This window comes from Bubalus kerabau, chromosome 10, assembly GCF_029407905.1.
Source record: "Bubalus kerabau isolate K-KA32 ecotype Philippines breed swamp buffalo chromosome 10, PCC_UOA_SB_1v2, whole genome shotgun sequence".
NCBI lineage: Eukaryota > Metazoa > Chordata > Mammalia > Artiodactyla > Bovidae > Bubalus > Bubalus kerabau.
The window spans coordinates 16,697,930-16,720,172 of NC_073633.1; the positions used below are offsets into that span (position 1 = coordinate 16,697,930).

Consider the following 22,243-nt stretch of genomic DNA (forward strand, 5'->3'; position numbering starts at 1 on the left):
GATAAAAGAAGCATTCCTTGTGATGGGAGGAAAGCAGATGGCAAGATGCAAAAGGAAGATACCTGTGAATTTGAGAGTCCATGAAGTTCCTTTGTTTTGGTAAAATATGAGATGCCATTTTGAAAACACAGCCATATTGGGTAAGAGGTTTCAAATGAACAGCTGTCTAAAAGCTACTGTATACCATTTCTACTTTGCATTTATATAAGGATATATCCTCGGAGGCCAACTAGGTCCACAAACAAAAATCATCTTCAGTAATCAGATACAAACTTAAGTCATGGGGGAAAATACTTTCTTGGGGAAGAATATTACCCAAATCAATTTAATTTAACATTGAAAAGAATATAAACATATCTCAGCATGGGAAAATATCATAAACAAGAAAATCAATACATATACAGTCATAGGGAAAAGTGTGGTACCTATAATACAGTATAAATACAAAAACAGCAAAACCCAATCCCCCTCCATGGACAGAACCACCAGGTCACCCTGCCATCTCTGGACCTCTCCCACCTCCCATGTGGCCCTCAAAGATGAGGTCCACATCTCAAGCACAGTTATCTTTACTAATGGAGGCTGTGCTCTCTAGGATTAGGAATCTATTCACTCTGTAAATGGTGAGAGAGAGTAAAATTTTTTTCTTTTGGAACATTGTTTAGAAGTACTGATAACGACTTTCCAAACATTGAGGCTTGTGATAAAAAGGGTCAAACTCTTGGGTGCCTCCTCTGACATTGGCTCCAATGTGACCCAGCTAGCACCCTAAGATTCTAAGATGACAGATCCCAATCAGCACCCATCAGCACTATGAGCTCCCTTAATAGTCAAGCGCTAGGGCTAAATCAGGAAAATGTCATGACCACTCAAGAAATCGCTTATAAGCTTTGAACACTGAAAAAGAGAGTCATGGCTTGCTGGGGATCAGTTTATGGTAAAGAGGTTGTCTGGAAACCTCTGTATTTTAAGATAACCATATTTAAATGATGCTCAAATAATTTATAAAGGTTCAAGAAAGTTTCAATTTGCAAGGCTTCCAAAATTAAGAAGAAAATAACAAAAAATTAGAATTGAAATGTAAAAGTAACTGTAAGGAGCTTTTCTTCCCCTGAATAATGTTAGTCTGTAACTGTTGGCAAGAGAGTGATTTCTTAATTCTGGTTTCCTTAGCTAATATTCTAGGAGTTTAAATTTCAATTCTGAAACTTTTTCATGAGTAATTTTGGTCAGATTATACTTCTGCTTAGTTCTTAAGCAGACCCTTGCCTTCTCCTCTCCTTGCCATTCTCCACACCCTGGTCTCCCCGACTCCACCAAAATTCCCTTCCATTGCCCCAAAACTCTGGAACATTTCAGTGAGGAAAATACCCAATGGAAAATGGCACCATTAAATTTTCTGAAGAATACGAGTGAATGTGTACTTTTTTCTTTTCCCAAAGGGAAAGGAACTGCCTGCAAATATTTAAGCTCTAATTATCTGATTAAAATTTTCCTGCCTGTAATTATCAATATTATAATCATGCTACATATACAGTTACTTGCCTTTATGTGAAAAGAAAAACCCACTCAGTCATATCATCAAAGAGAACCATTTATACTAGATACAATTTAAATTGGCTAAAAACTGGTCAGAGTTTGAATGAAACAAAGTAAGTGTCTTTAGGAGGCCACTAACTTAACCTTGAACAATCATTAATGATTGGTTAAGTCATAGGTTTAATAGTGATTACTTTATAACATGCTGGATACACCCCAAGCAATGAAGCAGAAGCTATTCAATTACATTTAAGTGCTATCAAATCTGTAACTAGTCAGAGATTCTGGAATTGAACCAAGCCAATCACTAATATCATCATATTTTAACAAATTCAGAAGTATACTGTAAAAATACACTAAGTCCATGAGGTTTCATAATGCTATTAAAAATGAAAATAAGGTAGTATGAATACATGGTGCTAATGTCTTATTTCTTTCAGTGATTCTCAAGGTATTGCTGGGTCCCTTAGAAATACGTGTCATTTAGTTTTGTGTGTGTATGGTTAAGGTATGAGATTATTATCCACAAGCTGTAAACACCTGCGTGGCACCAGATGTACTTTCAGAAGTAGATGTTATGTGGCAAGTACCAAAATGTGATGATCAATTCTCTACTGATTAAATTTAAACTTCCTCATTTGGTTAAACAGCCAGTGTATACCAGAGTTCTACACAGGTCAAAATTATATCACTTTCAGAGCAGCAATACGTGATCCAAGGTTTTCTTGAAGGTAGTGCAAAAGATGCAGTTCATAATGTTCTCCAGATTCAGGAACTCTTATGCTGTGTCTCTCCTGAGGATAGATCTTAAAAAACAACAACCAAATCAAAATACAAAAAATAAGAACTTAGTATCTCCTTCCAAAGCTTTCCAGAGATTCTCAACAGGATTAATAACATGGAGCAGAGCTTCTCCAAGATGTTGCATACACACCTCCAATGTAAAGGCTCCCCTCCTTTTATTTTTTTATTATTATTAAAAAAATTTTTTGGCCACGCCCCACGATGTGTAGGCTCTTAGTTCCTGTCAAAGGTAGGAGCCCACGCCCCCTGCACTGGAAGTGTGGCATCTCACTGGGGAAGTCCCTCTTCTTTTTCTAATTCCCTATGTATCACTAAGCTTACAGAAGGATCAATGGTTCTCCAAGTGTGGTTTGCAGACTTCTGGAGTCTTCAGAAACCCTTTCAAGGGATACACAGGGTCAAAACTACTTTCAGGACAAAACTAAGACAAAACTAAGACATTAAAGAATAAGCGTTTATTCACTGTGTTGGCATCTGCACTGATAATGAAAGGCAATGGTGGGTAAACTGCTGGTGCCTTAGCATGAATCAAATCAGTGACGTACACTTTAGTAAATAAGAAAAAATGCCAGCTTCATTTAAGTAGAAGTTAGAATTTTATTAAATTGCAACCTTTGAGCAGAGGTCTTTTTATATTTTGTGGTGATAAAACGGGCAGAATGCATAAAGCACTTCTGCTACAGGATGTCTGAAGGGAAAGACTTGTACAACTGAGTTTTCTTTCTTTTATCTGTGCCTCGAGGCATGCAAGCTCTTGAGTCCCCAACCGGGGATCGAACCCATGCCCCCTGCACTGGAAGTGTGGCATCTTAACCACTGGATTGCCAGAGTCTCTCAAACTGAGCTTATAAATGGAACTCCATTTTCTCACTTGAAAGAAAGACATCTATGGTGATTTAGACTTGGCTATTTGGCAAACATTTTCTCAAAAATAATAGCTGGCTACTTCAAAGACAACATTGACAGTATTTGTTGCTAGTGATAAATTGTGAGATTTTAAGTGAAAATTAGAATTTTGGAAAACTTGCATTCTATCACTACTATTTCATGAGTTTCCCAATACCTGGAAGACTTTTCTGTTGGCATTAGTGGTAGTATTAATGTATGTGATTTTAAAAATATTGTATGATGAAATGAGTCAACAATTAGAAGTGAACCAGTGTTTTCCAGATGACCAATGCATGGATAAAAGATGCATCTGAAGTACAAGATCCACCCAACAGACTATAACAGAGCATGAAAAGTTTACAGATATGGCTTCGGATTCTACACTAAAACTAACCTTTAAGAACTACCATTTGTCCAGTTTTAGTGTAGCAACAAAGAAGAACAGCTATTATTATCTGAAAAAGCTAAAATATTACTCCCATTTCTTAGCTAGGTATTTTGTGAGGCCGAAATTTCTTCATTTACTTTAGCCAAAACAACATTTCACAACAGAAGTAGATATAAGCATTGAGGTGTTATTTCTTATTAAGTCAGATATTAAAGGGATTTACAAATATGTAAAACAGTACTAACTTTCTCAGTAAACTTTAAATTGTTTTTCCCCCATTAAAAAAATGTAATCTGTGCTAACATGTAATAATAGTTTATCATTGGTAAATAAATATTTTAAGATTTTCTTAGTCAATGTCAATACTCATAGACATAACTCACATAAACAAAAACTTTTTGGTATATAAAAGGGTCCTGAGACCCTTGAAAACTGATGCTATAGCTAAATATCTCATAGTTTACCTAAAGAAATGCCAACTGAAACATAAAAGAAGGAAAAGTAATATTTTTCATTTCTTATGAGCATATAATCCATGCAAGGAGTAGAAACAAGGAAGAAAAGGAAGAACAGTTCTCTTAAAAGCTTTTTTTTTTTTTTTTTAATAATGGAGCAATGGAGGTGGGTAACTTTTGGTTTCTGCCCCAGCGTCAATATAAAATAGAAGAAAATTAAAAGACCATATATTCAGGTCCTAAAAATCCTTTACAACAATGAAATCAAGTAGCATTTCCTCACCCTTCCAAGGGGAAGAAGAAAAGCAAAGGAGGATAGTGAATGGACTCCTGTCATCTTGTCCACTACTACAAACTGAAAGCAGATACAGACACAAGTCATGTAATCGGACAGGCCAATTTTCATCCTGACTTCAACAGAACAGAATCTTAACTTTTATCCAACTAGAGGCACTGCTAACTATGCCTAGTATTTCAGCTCTCTTAAGCAGAGAGTGGCCACAGCTGAAAATTCAACCTCACTCCATAGTTTATTATATTTCAAAGTAACCAATCATGAATCTTGACTATATTAATCAGAAAATTAAAAGAACTCACCTGTAAATCATATGGCTTCCCAGCCCTCACTAAAAAACTCAGTAATATACTGGTGTGTGCAAAATGAACATTCTCATCCAAGAACCCATGTAAGAGCAGTAAACGATTTGGTCTGGAGAAATGGAAATATCAGAAGATGAGGTAAAATAGAGTATTTGGGGAAACTACTTAACTTGTTAAAACTAACCATAACCTACTACAATAACTTCCTTATACTGTAATGTTAAAATAAGGATTCAACATTTCAATATTAAATTAGTAATATATTAACCAGATGCTACATGTAATGAAAAAAATTAAACGTGTTCAATTTCCTATTAAGATATTATCATACAATCAATAATTACAGCATGTCCCTAGAAAAAGAATAATCATATATGCTATTTGTAAAATATATGTAAGCAGAAATGGGATTTTTTCCACTCTGAAACAGTGGTGTTGTGCTGTGCTTAGTTGCTCAGTCGTGTCCAACTCTTTGAGACCCCATGGACTGTAGCCTGCCAGGCTCCTCTGTCCATGGACATTCTCTAGGCAAGAATACTGGAGTGGGTTGCCATGCCCTCCTCCAGGGAAACAGTGGTATACTTAATTAATAAAGCTTCTTTTAGCACTTAAGCAATTGCTTCAAATATAACTCGCTGCTGCTGCTAAGTCACTTCAGTCGTGTCCGACTCTGTGCGACCCCAGAGACAGCAGCCCACAAGGCTCCCCGTCCCTTGGATTCTCCAGGCAAGAACACTGGAGTGGGTTGCCATTGCCTTCTCCAATGCATGAAAGTGAAAAGTGCAAGTGAAGTCGCTCAGTCGTGCCCGACTCTTAGCGACCCCATGGACTGCAGCCTACCAGGCTCCTCCGTCCATGGGATTTTCCAGGCAAGAGTACTGGAGTGGGTTGCCATTGCCTTCTCCTAAAAAACCCAAATTATATGAACTGGACTATAATTCAGCTTTAAGAAAACAGCCATGCTTTCTAGTAATCCATAAAATATTAGTTTTATTTTTGTCATATTTGTAGCTTTCCTTATTATTAAAGACAATCTTAAAAAATACAATTTTAAATTTTAATTTTAAAGCTTGAACTTACTCAGAGGGGAATTTTTCTGCTTGCATGGCTACAGATCCTAAGTAATAGCCCTGTTCATTCTGGTCAGGGTGACCCATATAACGTTCCGTGTAGCCTGTATCATAGAAGATCCACAGAGTGACTGGGGCCCCGGCAATAGCAACCTAAAGAAGGTAACAGTGACAGTCAAGTGTGGTTCAGAAAAGAATGGTTAACACTGACAGTCTGTAACTGCAAATTTATAGGCTAAAATTATCTTTAGGCTTTAGCCTCACAACTGCGGTCTCAGGCAACTGAGAAAATCAAAGGGGAATGCCAAGGTCAAGAACTTGATACTTAATGAGTCAGATAGCTTCATGTTCCACAGAGGTGGCACACACTAAATCCTTAACCTGGGCTGGATGAAACATAAACATGAGTCTCCATTAGAAGAGGAGGCTGAACTAGAACATATGAATGCCTCAGTGTAAGCTGAGGAAAAAAATACGGGACACGAGTCAGCTTTACATAGGAAGAGCAGTCATTTTCTTCTTTTTTGTTTTTTTAGCTTCTGTTGGCAGTACAGAATTTAAAACAATGAATGAAATATATTTACGTACTAAACACTTGCCTCATTTTAAGGCTCCCACACAGTTTTATATTTAAATATTATAATTACTCTCTTGACAGCTGCAAGCCTGGGAAAATTATGGCAGTATTCAGACTTCATTTTGTGGTTATTATAAATAAAGATTATCTGAATATACAAAAACCTTGTCACTTTTATTCCTAAAAATGAATAATTTCCACTGTAAAATAAAATCATGTTAATGAAATATTAAAAAAAGAAAAATGCTACTTATTATTTCCATTTGCTTAACAGTTTTTAGCATCATTTTTCTAACATATTTTTCTACAACCTCTAACATAAGAGGTTGTTTATAAAGTTGTAATCACTGCTTATATTTTTAGTAGTTTATTCATTTGGTACAGACTTACTTAGGACCTACTATGTGCCAAGCCTTGTGCTTGGCTGCTGAGGATACAGCATAAGGCAGATAGATCCCTGCCCTCAGATGCTGTAGCCCAATAATTAAAAAAATAAGAACAATCCAATATGAATGTGGGTTTTACTAATCATGACTATCTCCCATAATTGGCATATGTCTGTTAATAGCTAATACCTGATCAAGATGACAAGTATTTTATATAGATATATACAGATAAAGAAATATAAATATATATCCCACAAGTTGACAAGATAAATCTATTATTTCTCATGACTGTTAAACACACAAACCCTAACATTTCATAATACTGTCAACTTCAGAAAATTGGTTCTTTTCTTGTATCTCAATTTATAGAAAATTCTACCCTTATTGCAAAAGAAATACCATAGGAAATCACATACCCTGAAGATATCTGACCTCTGCATTAACGCCATTAGGGACAGGTATCCTCCATAGGACCAGCCATGGATGCCCACACGATCTAAGTCAATGAAATCATATTGAGAGGCTAGATACTGGAGTCCTTCCACTTGATCGTCAATTTCTATTTGACCCTGTCAAAAAAGGGAGAACATTTCACTGATTCTGATAAATAAAAATCTCATTATAGAGTGTTTTGAAAGCTGGCAGATGTTCTTACTAAAAACACCTGTGGTTTTTTTTTTGGTTTTTTTTTTTTTTTTTTAGAAAAGAACTTATTATTGATTGAGATTCTGTGGCTTGGAAAAAAATTTTTTAACTCTATTATAGGAGCCTACAGCTTCTGTTGCTAGCCTGTCCTAGAGTTTAGTTACCCCTTAGTCACAAAGTTCTTTCCTACTGCAAGCCCAAATGTCCTTTGTCATATGGGTATTTCCCATTTCCATTTGTTCTGTTGTCTGCTAAGAGGTCAGCATCTTCCTTGTAACAAGCCTTCCTATACCCAAAGATGAAAAATTAGCCCCCTTAAGTGGATGACTAATTTTACTTCTCTTTAAAACTACATGCAATAAAGTGGAAGAAATCACTCTTGAGGTCTTGTTCTCCTCTTTGCCCATTATCTACCTCTAGGAATTGAACATACAATTTCTTTAAAGTCCTATATAGTCCTGATTCCTATCACCACCACCCTATCTGTATTACTAGGCCTGCCAGTGCACACAATCTCACTTCACTGAGCCAAAAACAAAAATAAAAACAAAAACTTACATGAGAATACAACATAAGGTCAAAGAACTGGCTGTGGGAGAAAATCCCCATGTCTTACTCAGCATGTCCAATACACTGGCAAACACAGTAACTGCCTTACTGTGCAAAAGGAACATCGGATTCTCATCATTTCCCAAAGCAGCAGAAAGGACATGGGGCATCTCTAAAAGGTAGCATTTAAAGCTTCCTGTAGAGAGAAAGAGGCTTGTCACAAGGAAGGCACTAACCAGTTGGTTTCTCTCTTCACAGAGGACAGAACAAATCTCAGTTATTCCTCTTAATAGCGTACAGGATGCTGAAAACTAAATGTGATGCCTTCTGGCTACACTGGACATTAAAAAATAGAAAGAGAGGGGGTTTCTATGTGAAAGTGGTTCTATCTCAGCTCCACAAAGCTACTGATAGGTAGACTGGAATAGCCTAGTGAGGATCAGCTGGCCCCTTCCCTCCCACCCCAAACACGTGCTCACACATGTGCACATGCACACTCACTCATGGTCCCTTCCCCATTTCTGTCTCTGGGATTTCACACCAAACAAAGCACCAAAAACTGCAAGTGTCTTTAAAAGAGAAATGCTGGTATGCTCACACACCATTTTATACTTAAAGGCGCCTTCAAATTTAAGCCCCCGGTGGCAGGACCCCCTGTTGTCTATCACCACAACCACATAGCCCAGAGAGGCCAGGGTGTTCAGTCGGAAGTACTTCACTCCTTTAAACCGATTATTCACCAACTGCACCTGAGGAAGAAAGACAACTTCAGTGAAATGTATTCTATGGTAACATACAAAGGCAAATTAGAGAGGCAGGATGCTGCAAAAAATAGAAAGCTTACATTTTTAATATTATTTTGCCTATAAAATGAAATTATTTTCTTGTGGCAAGAACACATAAAATGGACCCTCTTAAAAATTTAAGTGTACAATACCATATTGTTAATCACAGGACAATTTTGCACAGCAGATCTTGAGAACTTATTCATCTTGCATAATTCAGGTTTTTTTTTATGGTCACTGTTTAGTAACTCTCTTCCCCTTGCCTGATATATTTTTGCTGCTGCTGCTAAGTCGCTTTAGTCGTGTCCGACTCTGTGCAACCCCATAGACGGCAGCCCACCAGACTATCCCGTCCCTGGGATTCTCCAGGCAAGAACACTGGAGTGGGTTGCCATTTCCTTCTCCAATGCATGAAAGTGAAAAGTGAAAGTGAAGTCGCTCAGTCGTGTCTGACTCTTCGTGACCCCATGGACTGCAGTGTACCAGGCTCCTCCGTCCATGGGATTTTCCGGGCAAGAGTACTGGAATGGGGTGTCATTGCCTTCTCTGTGATATATTTTTAAATTAACTTAAATCTTTTCATGTTTATGTTATTTCTTTTCTTTCTTAACTTCACATGCAAAGTTCAGAGGATTAATGAACAATTACAGACTTCAAAATTGTAAGATATTAACTACTATAAGATACATGATTTAGTCTATTCCATAAAAAAAGTTACTAAAATGATTACTTCTACCCTGAGAAAGAAATGCACCCTTAAAATGATGGAACAGGACCATTTTTTTTTTCTCCCTACCTGTATCTTCTGGGATTGTCTCTGACCAATAGAGGGAAAACTTCAGTACTTTAATAAAATACTGTGACCAGTCAGCTTACTTTTTCCTGTTACACAGATCAGTGCAAAAGGTAAGATAATTCTTAAAAAACTTTAGCACCCTACAAACTATACTTCAAAATGACTGAGAAATTAAATGCAGTTTAGTGCTTCACCAGAAGTAAACTCTCCAGTGAAAAGAAGACTTTAACTAATGGGCAAAAAGCTACAGAAGTTCAAGGTTTTGGTGGACACTAAGAGCAAAGAGGAACTAGCAAGAGCCTCTTGATGAGGTGAAGGAGGAGAGTGTAAGCTGGCTTAAGACTAAATATTTTAAAAACTAAGATAATGGCATCCAGCCCCATTGCTGCATGGCAGATAGAAGGGAAAAGGTGGAAGTAGTGACAGATTTCCTCTTCTTGGGCTCCAAAATCACTGCAGACAGTGACTGCAGCCATGAAATCAGAAGACGACTGCTTCTTGGCAGGAAAGCGATGACAAACCTAGACAGTATGTTGAAAAGCAGGGACATCACTCTGCCGACAAAGGTCCGTATAGTCAAGGCTATGGTCTTCCCAGGGGTCACATATGATTGTGAGAGCTGGACCATAAAGAAGGTAGAACGCCAAAGAACTGATGCCTTCAACTGTGGTGCTGGAGAAGACTCCTGAAAGTCCCTTGGACAGCAGGAGATCAAACCAATCTTTTGTTTTGTTTTGTTCCATTTCTTGGTGCCAGAACCTGGGACAAACCAGTCAATCTTAAGGAAGATCAACCCTGAATATTCACTGGAAGGACTGAAGCTGAAGCTCCAGTATCCTGGGCATCTGACACGAACAGACAACTCATTGGAAAAGTCCCTGACGCTGGGAAAGACTGAGGGCAGGAGGAGAAGAGGGCGTCAGAGGAAGAGATGGCTGGAAGGCATTGCTGAAGCAATGAACATGAACTTGGGCAAACTCCAGGAGACGGTGAGGGCCAGGGAGGCCTGGCGTGCTGCAGTCCATGGGGTCGCAAAGAGTCAGACACAACTGGGGGACTGAACAACAACAACAAAGAGATAATAAACAAAAAATGGATTCTGGCAAAACTGAGAAAGCATTCTCTGGTGGAAACCATTGGGAAAACCAAGTTAGTCAGGAATTAAAATAAGAATTGGTGCTATCTTCACTCAGTCAACATCTACTGATCATTTACTGAGCTAGACTGGAGGTGGGCGTGTAAAAAAATCTTCCTTTTGAACTTCTGGATGTTTAGTTACCACTGTAACAACTGCCAAACAGGTCTTTCTGTTTCTATACTTGTCCTCCATATAATCTATTCTCATAGTAACAGAACGATGTTTTAAAAATGTAAACCAGGTATGACTCTATGGCTTGGCTCCTTCTAATGGTAGGGCATTTAGATCAGAGTAAGATCTAAACTCCTTACCACTGCCTTCGAGCCCCTACAATATTTGGTCCTTGGCTATTTTCTCTCACCTCATCTCATCCCATTTCTCCCCCTTGAGCACTGTATTCTAGTCTTACTATGAATTATATTGAGTTGGTTCTAACCCCAGGACCTTGACATTTATTTTCCCCTCAGTCTGGAATGCTCTTCCCTCAGATCTTTAACATGGCTCATCCCTTCTCATCCTCTGCAACCTCAGAGAGCTTCTTTGCCCTTCCAATCAGAACCCTCATTTTAGTCACTTTGTTATCTTCCTTCTCAACAATTATTCATAACACTGCCATTATATGAAGTTATATAATTTATCTTATTTTCCTCATTAATCTTCATGAGGATGGGACATTAGTCTGACTTGTTCACTGTGGTATCCTCACTGCCTAGAATACTGCTTGGTACATAACAGGCACTCAGTAACTATTTGCTGAATGAATGAATGAAAAATAGAGAATGATGGTTTTCCTTTCTACCTTGGGAAGAGGTGTTTGGTGGGCAAAGGTGCTTGTTTTTAAAGGAAAGGAGCTGCAAAAAGAAGTAGTAAGCCTAGAAGAACACAAATACAAACATATAAGAAAATTAACTCACTTCTTTGCCTGCTGTAAATCACTGAAGACGGCCTCAGTTGCCTGATAGGAACATTTTCCCCCAGAGCCAGTGTTTTTGCCTTTGTAGCCTCAAGGTCTGCTTCTTCTTAGAAGAAGGTACTTAAACATAATGCCCTTGAGCACCAAGAATTCAAAAGTTTTCTTCAGTATCAATTCTTCAAAACCTGTACTCTGCTATTTTAACCTCTCTTAGGCATTTATGTTTGCAGAACAGTGTCCGACACATAGGAAGTATCATAAGTATTTGTTAAACATTTTTAAACAATACTACTGTTATCAATAAAAGGTTTAAAGCAATAAGCCTTAACAACTTCAAATAGAATTATTTGTTGCTTTCCTTGGTTTCACTTATGTCCTATGGCAGGCACTGCTACATTTAATCAGGAAGTGATTCCTTTCATGTTATGAATTGAGACACTGTTCCTTATTCAAAAGACTTCCACTTTGACCTGAATACCCACCAAGGGAAGAAAAAAAAAAAAAAGGCTTGGATCACTTTTAGGATTTAATCAAATTTTCCAAGGTTACTGTGTGCTAGTAGAAAGATCTGGTCTTACATTAAGGAGTCTCTTCATAACTAATCAAAATGATTATCAAACACAAGGATGAATGATCTCCCAATGGGTTGACATGCCAACCGATTCTATCACTCAAGGTCTTATGGTGAAATCTCCCTGCAGACTGAACACCAGCTTTTCCTGTGGCCTCACCAAATTTGAATGCATCCAAAGAACACTTTGAGAAACAAACACCTCTATTTCAGTGGTATTAAGTACATTCACACTGCTGTACAACCACCACCACTACTGATTTCCAAAGCCTTTTCATCATCTCAAACAGAAACTTCAACTCTTTAAACAATAATTCCCTATCTCTCCCCCAGTCCCTGACAAGCTCTATTCTACTTTCTATCTCTATGAATTTGCTTCTTCTGGGTATCTCACACAAATGGAATAATACAATATTTATCCTTTTGTGCCTGGCTTATTTCACTTACACAATGTCCTCAAGGTTTATCCACGTAGCATAAGTCAGAATTTCCTCCTTTTTTAAGGCTGCATAATATTCCTTTATATATCACATTTTGTTTACCCATTCGTCTATCAATGGACACTGGGGTTGCTTCCACCTTTTGGCTATTGTGAATGATGTTGCAATTGACACTGCATACTTGTAACTCAAACAAGTATCTGAGTCTCTGCTTTCAATTCTTTTGGGTATATAGCCTGAAATGGAATTGCTGGGTCAGATTATAATTCTATGTATGAATTTTTGAAGTACTGCTATATTGTTTTTCACAGTGGCTGCATCATTTTACATTCCCATCAGCAAAGTAGAGTTCCAATTTTTCTACACCCTTCCCAACATTTATTATTTTCTTTTTTATTAAAAAAAAGAGCTATTCTAAAGGGTATGAAGTGCTATCTCATTGTGGTTTTGATTTGCATTTCCCTAATGGATTAGTGACACTATCTTTTCATATGGCTTAGACTTTTTAAACTTAATTACTAATATAAGGGGGCTTCCCTGGTAGCTCAGACGGTAAAGCATCTGCCTACAATTTGGGAGACCCGGGTTCGATCCCTGAGTTGGGAAGATCCCCTGGAGAAGGAAATGGCAACCCACTCCAGTACTCTTGCCTGGAAAATCCCATGGACTGAGGAGCCTGGCAACAGTCCATGAGGTCACAAAGAGTCGGACATGTCTGAGCGACTTCACTTCACTTCATTAATATAAGGAGTCCTTTAGTCTTAAAAATCTAGATAACCAGCTAGTTTTTATAGTATGTTTATCACATATCTCATATATCATTTCTTCATTGGGAAGAAGAAATATCCTTCTTATTTAAATAATAGAACATGTAAAGCTTTTAAGAGTGCCCTGTAATTTCTCTCTTGAATTTCCTTATACTACACCTTTAAGTTCACAAAGATCTGGCTTCCAAGTTTTTAAGAGAAGTCTCATTTAACTCTTTCATAATTTATGTGTAGATAACTACAATGAAAATCATGTTTTGTTTGTAAAACACATCAAACAATGGCAAAGTGACTTAAGTTGATGTATGATCATCACTACTGAGATGTTATGGCTTGTGTAGCTACCTTTTATGTTTTTGATAACTTGACACCTAGATACACTTCCAGATCTGAATAACTGGATGTAACTATAAAATAGGATATTTACTGAATTCTAGAGAGTTGTAATTGGACCTCCCTGACGGTACAGTAGGTAAGAATCCATCTGCCAGTGCAGGAGACACAGGTTCAATCCCTGGTCTGGGAAGATCCCACACTCCACAGTGCAACCAAGTCCATGTGGCACAACAACTGAGCCTGTGCTCTAGAGCCCAGGAGCCACAACTACTGAGCTGGGAAGCCCATGCTCCTAGAGCTTGTGCTCTGCAACAAGAGAAGCCATCACAGTGAGAAACCTGCGCAACTGCAACAGAGCAGGCCCTGCTGGCCAAACCTACAGAACGCCTGAGGATAGTAACAGAGACCCGGCACAATCCAAAATGCATTAATTTTAAAAAAGAGAGAGAGTTATATTAGGAAAAAAAACATATATATATATGTATAATTCTAACTTCTTTAGGGGCTCAGTGTGAGATATGTAAACAAGATTAAACTTTAAAAAAAATTACCAGTTAACCAACTAACCTACCCAAAACACTTTACTCTGATAGTAAAATTTCCTTAATACTCACATGCTACTATTTAATGCAGAAAAAAAAGAAAATCAATGTGCAAACTTCTGGCAGTGCTGAAGAACAGTACGTGCTGTACTAAGCTGCTTCAGTCATGACTCTTTGTGACCCTGTGGACTGTAGCCCACCAGGTTCCTCTGTCCACGGGGTTCTCCAGGCAAGAATACTGGAGTGGGTTGCCATGTCCTCTTCCAGGGGATCTTCCCAACCCAGGGATCGAAACTGCATGTCTTGGGTTTCCTGCATTGGCAGGCAGATTCTTTACCACTAATGCCACTTCGGAAGCCCTGGGTTTAAATTTTACTGTCTCTATTTAAAAGCTGTGTGACATGTGTGGACTAGTGCCATTTAGCAACTGCCTTGCTGCTGCTGTTGCTGCTAAGTCCCTTCAGTCGTGTCCGACTCTGTGTGACCCCATGGACAGCAGCCCACCAGGCTCCTCTGTCCCAGGGATTCTCCAGGCAAGAATACTGGAGTGGGTTGCCGTTTCCTTCTCCAATGCATGCATGTATGCCAAGTTGCTTTAGTCGTGTCTGACTTTGTGCGACCCTATGGACAGCAGCCCACCAGGCTCCTCTGTCCACGGGATTCTCTAGGCAAGAATACTGGAATGGGTTGCCATTTCCTTCTCCAGCAGCTGCCTTAACTAGCTGATAAAAGTATTATAGCTTGCTTGAGAGATCTGGCCTTAGAATGAAGAGGGGGAATTCATTGGGATACCAAAGGTTTCAAAAATATCTGTTAAGACTCTTTATTAACCAAGACATTTAATTATTTAGTATCATTTTCCAAACAAGTGGAAACTATAACTACCTAGAATACAACATATTTACTAACTGACATGACTATTACATTCCCCATGACAGTTACAGTCCTCACTGTGAATTAAGAAATTGACATTGAGGGAATTCCCTGGCAGTCCAGTGGTTAAGACTCTGCACTTTCACTGCCAAGGGCCCTGGTTCAACCCCTGGTTGGGGAACTAAGATCCCACAAGCAAAGCAGCATGGCCAAAAAAAAGAAAGTGACACTGATTTTCAAATTCGCTACCTAACAAAACCCAGCTTCCTAAACTCCTAAACTGGGTAATGAGAGCATAAGCCAGAGTCAGTAACAGCAGAGGCTCAGCAATGCTCAAATCTTAAACAACTGACCAGACATTTAAATAACAAATTACCTAAAAAAAAAAAAAAAAAAAAGGAAAATGAAAACACATACACATATGTACAGAAATATGCCTACCTGAGGACCACCATATATAAACAGCACAGTGGGGTATTTCTTTCCAGGTTGTAGATCATGAGGTTTGTACAGCATCCCATACAATGTAAATCCAGTAGTGCTTTCAAAAGAAAAAATTTCTGGAGGGGTATAGTCAGGAAGAGGACCTGGGAGGAGGTAATACATTCTGTAAAGTTCTTATGCGAGCTTGACAATCTGAGAGCAAGGCAAAAATACCATAAACCCACTACCCTAATAACTAACTATCCCTCCTTTAGATGACAAGCAAGAAATTAAGCTCAAATACTTATATTTAAAAAAGGAAATCTAATGAACACATCAAATTATCCATTTCAGAAGCAGACACAAAGTATTATCAATAATCATTGGAGCCCAGGAGGTATTTACATGCAGAACACAAATCCTTTGCACTCAGTTTGTATAACTTATCGATGGTTAAGCCATATACCTGATGAGAAACTGAAAGCACAAACTGACAACTTGCTCACAGCAGGTGCTCAAAAAACATTTCTTTATGATCATTAGAGAATAAGCCTAATCAGAACCCAGAAAAAAAACTCATGATCAGTGTTTGGTTTTACAAAGCTACACAGACCTTTCCCAAGTCTGTGTATACTGGATGATGTTCCAGTTGAAGCAGAGATTGGCGTATTACAAATTCTAATTGTGGACATCAGAATATACCTATACCTTGTGGTTTTGCACTAATGAGTGAAAATACCTAACAGAAAAAAGGATTTGGGTATAAAATGAATTAAAAGATATAACATATTAGTCCATTATTTATATTTAAGAAATCAAGCATTTTAAATTCAGGTAATCACAGTGCTCTTCACTCCCATACAAAACGAGGATTTATCTTTTATTAAGGTGGCCATTGCAAGTGCTGGTAGAAGTTAAAGAAAGCTACCAGGTGGTATTCCTTAAAGCTGCAGCTTCCCTGCTCAAGAGTATTACTAGTTCAGTCCATATGACGTTCCGTTGTTTACCTGGGAAATCATCCAAACATGTGAATAAATCACTTCCTAGCTGTTATCTTGATTATTTTAATCTTATTTTCAAAAAAGCCGTCCAGTCTTGCTCCTGCCTGGAGCAGGAGGTAACCAGCCTTATTTGATAACTGATAGACTAGGTGGGATGGGATCAGCCAGCAGCCTAAGGACAGGCAGTGGTGAGGGACGGGAAGGCTCTGTCAGGAAACGTGGACCTACGACACGGGTTTAGAGCACTGTACCTGCTGAATCCAAGAGCGTGGCCCAGAATTCTTTTGTCTTGCAGGCTGGGTCGTCGTCAGGACTTGACAGCTTGTAAAGGGACACACAGTGTGGGCTCTTCTGGTTACTATACTTACTTATAAAGAAGTCACAATGCTAGAGAAAGGAAAAACAATTATTTTTTCCCCCCAGGGAAAACTAAAAAAGGGTTATCTGTTGCTATATCTGCATTGATGCTATAGCAGGAGTATGGTAACAGTCTGACCATTTATGTGAATATACAATGCTAAAGTTAAGGCTAAGGTTTTTATAGGCTGTTTCAGTTTTCACGTTACTAAAAAGGAGTATTATATGAGCAGAGGTTTTTTTATATGACAGGAAACCCTTTTCAAACAGGGACTTAATACCCGGCTGATGCAGCAAGAGTGCGAATAACCACGGTCAGTCAGCCTCGTCACCTCTCCAGGATTTACATAACTGACCACATACAGGTGATGTTCTAAAGGAGAGTCTTTGGTGCCTTCAAAATATACCAGCTTTCTGACTTCATCAACCTGGATCTGTCAAAATAACAACATAAAAATCAGTGCTAGTATGACCTTGGCAAGACCAGTCAATTTTACTCAGAATCATTTGAGTCACACACTGACTTTAATTTGTCACCGATGTGAATAAGCTTGAGTGGTTTTGTTCATGTCTTAATAGATCCTGTTCAGAAAGTTAAAAGGACGCCCGAGCTGCATGCTGCTGATAATTTCCTATATGGTAAAATGTGTGCTTTTCTTAAAATACAAAAATTATTTCATTAAAACGACTACCCTTTACAGAGAAAAAATACCTGTATCACAGCTCAGGTCAACCAATCATGCACACGTAAGAGAGCCTAATTTTAGCATCCTGTCTGTTTCTCAGTGCAGCAGTAGCTCCTGTTTCTCAGTTAGTGCAGCAGTATGTTAGGCAGTGGTTTTTTGTTTTTTTTTTCTTTTTTTTGGTCTTTTGTAAAAATTTGCAAAAATGTTTTATCTATTGGGTTGGGGAGTAACTCTATTCAATCACTCCATCAGTTTCAATACTGGCATAGTTTATAAATAAGTATGAAGGATCTTTTAAGTCTTCATTCAGAACACAAAAAAACTGCCAGTACACTCACAGCTGAATTCATTTAATATTCCTCCCAAATTACAGTGAGAGTCTAAATAAATGGCTTTTATTGTTCCTTTTCAAAATCTTCCAGCAGCCTACTCAAATAATGTTTAATAAAATCCAAACTTTTATACAGAAAACAAAGGTGTATTTCTAAAAGCAAATATTTTTAGAAGCCACATTTTCTTCAAGAAGCTTCTTAATCATTGCAAACATATTTTAGCATGCATGGATACAGAAATAAACACAGTTGACACTAAGTAAGGCCTATATGACACAGACAGAAAGGATACAAAGGATAAGAGATGGCAGAACAAACTTTCATGAAGCTTCACAGGTTATGTGTTAATCTGTATAAAAGGTCAGGACTGGTTCTGCTCTTGATTTAGCAGTTAGAAGTCAGGCCTTTCAAAACTAAATAAATAGTTAATTCCTTATTCCTTTTTTCTTTGTTTCCTGTAACAACTTTACATCAGAATCACCTGAGGGGTTTGTAAAACACATTGCTGAATCCTACCTCCAGACAACTTTCTCCATTCAAGAGGTCTAGGGTGGGCCTAGTAGTTCTAAAGTTTCCAGGTGGTATTGATACTTTGTGGTCTAGAGACCAGACTTTGAGAACCCTAAGTGGCTAACAGACTTAAAAGCCTCAAAGATTTACTCAATTACTGGCATTAAAAATCTTTGGGTGAACAGGTCACCTGCAAAAGTAGAAAATGGAAAGATAGCTTAAAAAAAAAATAAAGCAAGAATAGAGGGAAAATAGAAGAGTAAGAAAGAGAGATAAATATATCTATAAATAGGCATGATAGAAAAGAACTGATGCACGCTGTAGCAAGTAACAGAAAGACATTTAGGGTACCCAAATAAGGTTCAGCTCTGTATAATTTTGGGGTTTCCCTCAGTATTATCCAACCATTACACAGCAGGAAGTTTATATCAGTGTAAATTTTTATTATCAGAACTTAAGAATTCCACTAACATCTGACAGTAACATTTAAAGGTCCCTAAACGGAAAAAAATATATTGAGTATATAACCAGAGGCCAATTGACACTGCCAGTGGAAATGCGACTTTAAAGGTCACCTATTATATTCTAAAGTCATTACCAACAAAAACAAACCTGGGGCCTGTATCTTCATTCTTTCTCCTTAATCACCTAAGGAACTGTGAGTGACTTCTATAGTGGCCAGTATACATAATTCTTCAATAAATTTCTGAATCAATTTGAGGAAATCATAGGCCTTCACTAAATCCTGGTAGCATACCTCAACTTAACTTTATGTATCACACATATAAAGGATGGAGTTCTTAAGACATCTCATGAAACTGACCACCTAACTGCAAGTTGAAACAAACACAAGGTACTATGAAAGGCAAAAGAAAAAAATTAGAATTCATTGAATTGCTATAGCAAGCCATATGCCAACAGGGAAACAGAGGGTGGACTTCCTCCCTTTCCTTATCAATCTATGCTCTGTATAAATGTCCATTATAATTTGCAAGTGGTATACGAAACTTTACATTTGTAAGATAAGATAAACAGGTGAACGAAAGAGCATCACTACCTCAGGAACTGTAAATGCACCAATGCAGAAATGACACAAGTAGTCTATAAGAGATTCAGAAATAATTTTCAAACTATATCCTCACTCACTTTTACAAGACTTGGAAAGTATGGACCAGCCCTTTCCTTACTAAGACGCAACACTGCATCTGAAAAGGGTGACCTTTAGTAACCAGAACACTTCTAATATCAGCATTATTAAATGGGTGAGATTTAGAATTCAAACTAAGATTCTCCCTTTCCAACAACTTGGGTTTTTTGAGGCCCTAGCAGTATTTTCAAAATACTGGGGTCATATGAAGTTGCACTACTGATTTTCAGTACTGCATACACACAGCTGATGTTGACTAAACATATCAGTTGAATAAAAGAACATACATTAGATCCATGCCGGCCAAGAACTTCCCATTCACCACTGGTAATTGCTATTTCCTCTTTGATAGGACACTTGAAATCACCTAAAGATAAATATAATTATAATTCAGTACTTTGCATCAGACTATAAGCAAACAAAACAATGAAAAATAGTATTCTAAACTCTTTTTTTCAAAAAGGGAACACTGAAAAATTCAAAGTTATGTCTAGAATAATGAAAATCCTTTGGAACTAAAGAGAGGTGGTAGCTAGCTGCACAACACTGAAGGTACTAAATGCCACCCTTCATTCTAAACGTTCCCTTTAAAACGGTTAATGTCATGTGGATTTCACCTCAACATAAAGTCTACAGTTAAAAAAATTCCAAGTTATGAGTCTTCTTAATAGTAATGGAATGATCCATGTAACTAAAGTTAAAACAGCAAAATAGACTCTTATGGTAAAGACAGAAAAGAACTCAAAAGCACTTGTATTCCTAGACCTTTGGTTAGACAGACAAAAACAATCTAATGTGTCAACGAGGCATTTCTTCTAGAGATGCAACAAACTACTTAAGCCAGAGAAGGAAAATTTTAATACAACTGTTTTTATTTGCAAAAAACAAATTGAATATTACCACAGTAAATAACAACATGTTCCATTTATCTTTGTAAGATTCTGTCTTGGTAGATGAGGCTCTCTCAGTGGCCTAAGGAGAAGGTTAAAATAAAAAAAGAAAGAAACCCCTGCTTCTGCCTAGCTGCTGCCAGCTCTGGCTCTCAAAGTGATAGCTGAGAAGAGGCTGAGATGATATAGGATCTTAAGTAGGGTCCTACTCAAGTTAAAAAAATAGACTCATTTTATTTTTCTTAGATACAAAAATTCAACTTAGTACTTTAAATTTTATCACCAAAAAATAAGTATTATTTAATATATAACAATACTAAGTGTTACACGTTATAGCCACTTATAGAAGAAAAAAGAGGAGGGAAGAGGAAAATAAAATGGACATCAAGGAAAAGGACGAAGATTTGGAACAAGAAAGTCTAAGGAAAAAGGAGGGAAATGGAAAGAGGTAGACAAGCTGAAGGGCCCAGAAGCAGACACTGAGAGGGAACAGGGGCTAAGTGTTCTGGAAAGAATGTCAGCTGAGGTGACAGTGCTTCTTATTCTTCAATACGAGTATAAAATTTTAAGTTATCTTTTAATCCCTGTCCCAAGAATGCTGTTTTAGTGAATTACTATTCATAGCTCTTTGACCAGTCTTCATCACTAAACTTTCTGGAATCTGTAAGTAGATTTAATTTCTGAACAACAGAGGAACAAGTAAGGGCAATTTCACACCAAGGGTCAAATTAAACTAAGGCTCTTAGGGAAAAAAACTCCATCTTGGATATACAAGATCTAGTCTGATTTTAAAAAAAATTCATGCTAACGGAAGGAACAAGTCATAGGTAGTATTTACTACTGTCCTAAATTGTAGGTCAGTGTTTCCCAAATAAGAATGATGTTAAAGGGCATGTTGAAAAAACAAATAATCCAATTAAAAAGTCCACAAAGGATTCAAATAGACATTTCTCTAAAGAGATACAAACTGGCTAAATAATATGATGTTACTAAACACTAAGAAAATGCAAATCAAAAGCACAACGATATACCATTGCATATCCATTAGCATGGCTCTTACGAAAACCCCGCCAAAAAACCAAAACAAAACAAACAAAAAAAAGAACTATACCCAGAAAACAACAAGTGTTATTAGCAAGGATGTAGAGAAACTGGAACTTCTGTGCACTTTCTAATGGCAATGTATTAAGGTGTATTAAGGTGCAGCTGCTATTGAAAGTGTATGGTGGTTCCTCAAAAAACTTTAAAGAATTAAAATACTAAGCAACTTCACTTCTGGATATATACCCAAAAGAATTGAAAGCAGGGTTTCAAACTGGTATTTGTCTACCCATGCTCATTACAGCATTACTTAAAATGGTCAAAAGAAGTAACCTCACTGTTAATAGACAGATGAATGGGTAAACAAAATGTGTTTACACGTACAATGGAATATTATTCAACCTTAAAAAGGCAGGACATCTGACACATTCTACAATCCGGACGAACCTTGAAGACACTATACTAAATGAAATAAGCCTGTCATTAAAGGACATATACTGTGTGATTCCATGTATATGAGGTAGCTAGAGCAGTCAAATTCATAAACATAGAAAGTGGCTGTCAGGGGCTGAGAGGAGGAAGGAATGGGAAGCTATTAATTATTTACCACTAAATTGGATATTACTTATTGGACAGAATCAGTTCTGGAAGACGAAAAAGAATCCTGGAGATGGATGGTGGTGATGATTGCAGAACAGTAGGAAATATACTTAATGTCATGAAACCACACACTTAAAATGGTAAATTTTGTTATGCATATTTTACCACAATTTTAAAAAAATGGCTATGTTGAG

General features: G+C 37.6%; 1 protein-coding gene across 6 annotated transcripts in view; it reads right to left on the reverse strand.

The window, feature by feature from the left end:
- Nucleotides 1-278: 278 nt before the first annotated feature.
- DPP8 (dipeptidyl peptidase 8) overlaps nt 279-22,243 on the reverse strand; it is a 55,189-nt gene continuing 33,224 nt past the window's right edge. For 4 of the 6 annotated variants that reach the window (XM_055536730.1, XM_055536726.1, XM_055536728.1 and 1 more), the window contains 9 exons: nt 19,806-19,885; nt 17,125-17,277; nt 16,738-16,873; nt 15,504-15,649; nt 8,504-8,650; nt 7,124-7,276; nt 5,755-5,897; nt 4,672-4,783; nt 279-2,345 (listed from right to left, as the gene is read on the reverse strand). In XM_055536730.1, the coding sequence (XP_055392705.1) occupies nt 2,223-2,345; nt 4,672-4,783; nt 5,755-5,897; nt 7,124-7,276; nt 8,504-8,650; nt 15,504-15,649; nt 16,738-16,873; nt 17,125-17,277; nt 19,806-19,885 (1,193 nt within the window). In that variant the 3' untranslated portion in view covers nt 279-2,222. Of the gene's footprint in view, nt 2,346-4,279; nt 4,430-4,671; nt 4,784-5,754; nt 5,898-7,123; nt 7,277-7,953; nt 8,098-8,503; nt 8,651-15,503; nt 15,650-16,737; nt 16,874-17,124; nt 17,278-19,805; nt 19,886-22,243 lie in introns of those variants that run through there. The other 2 variants (XM_055536729.1, XM_055536731.1) reach the window with 2 other exon arrangements.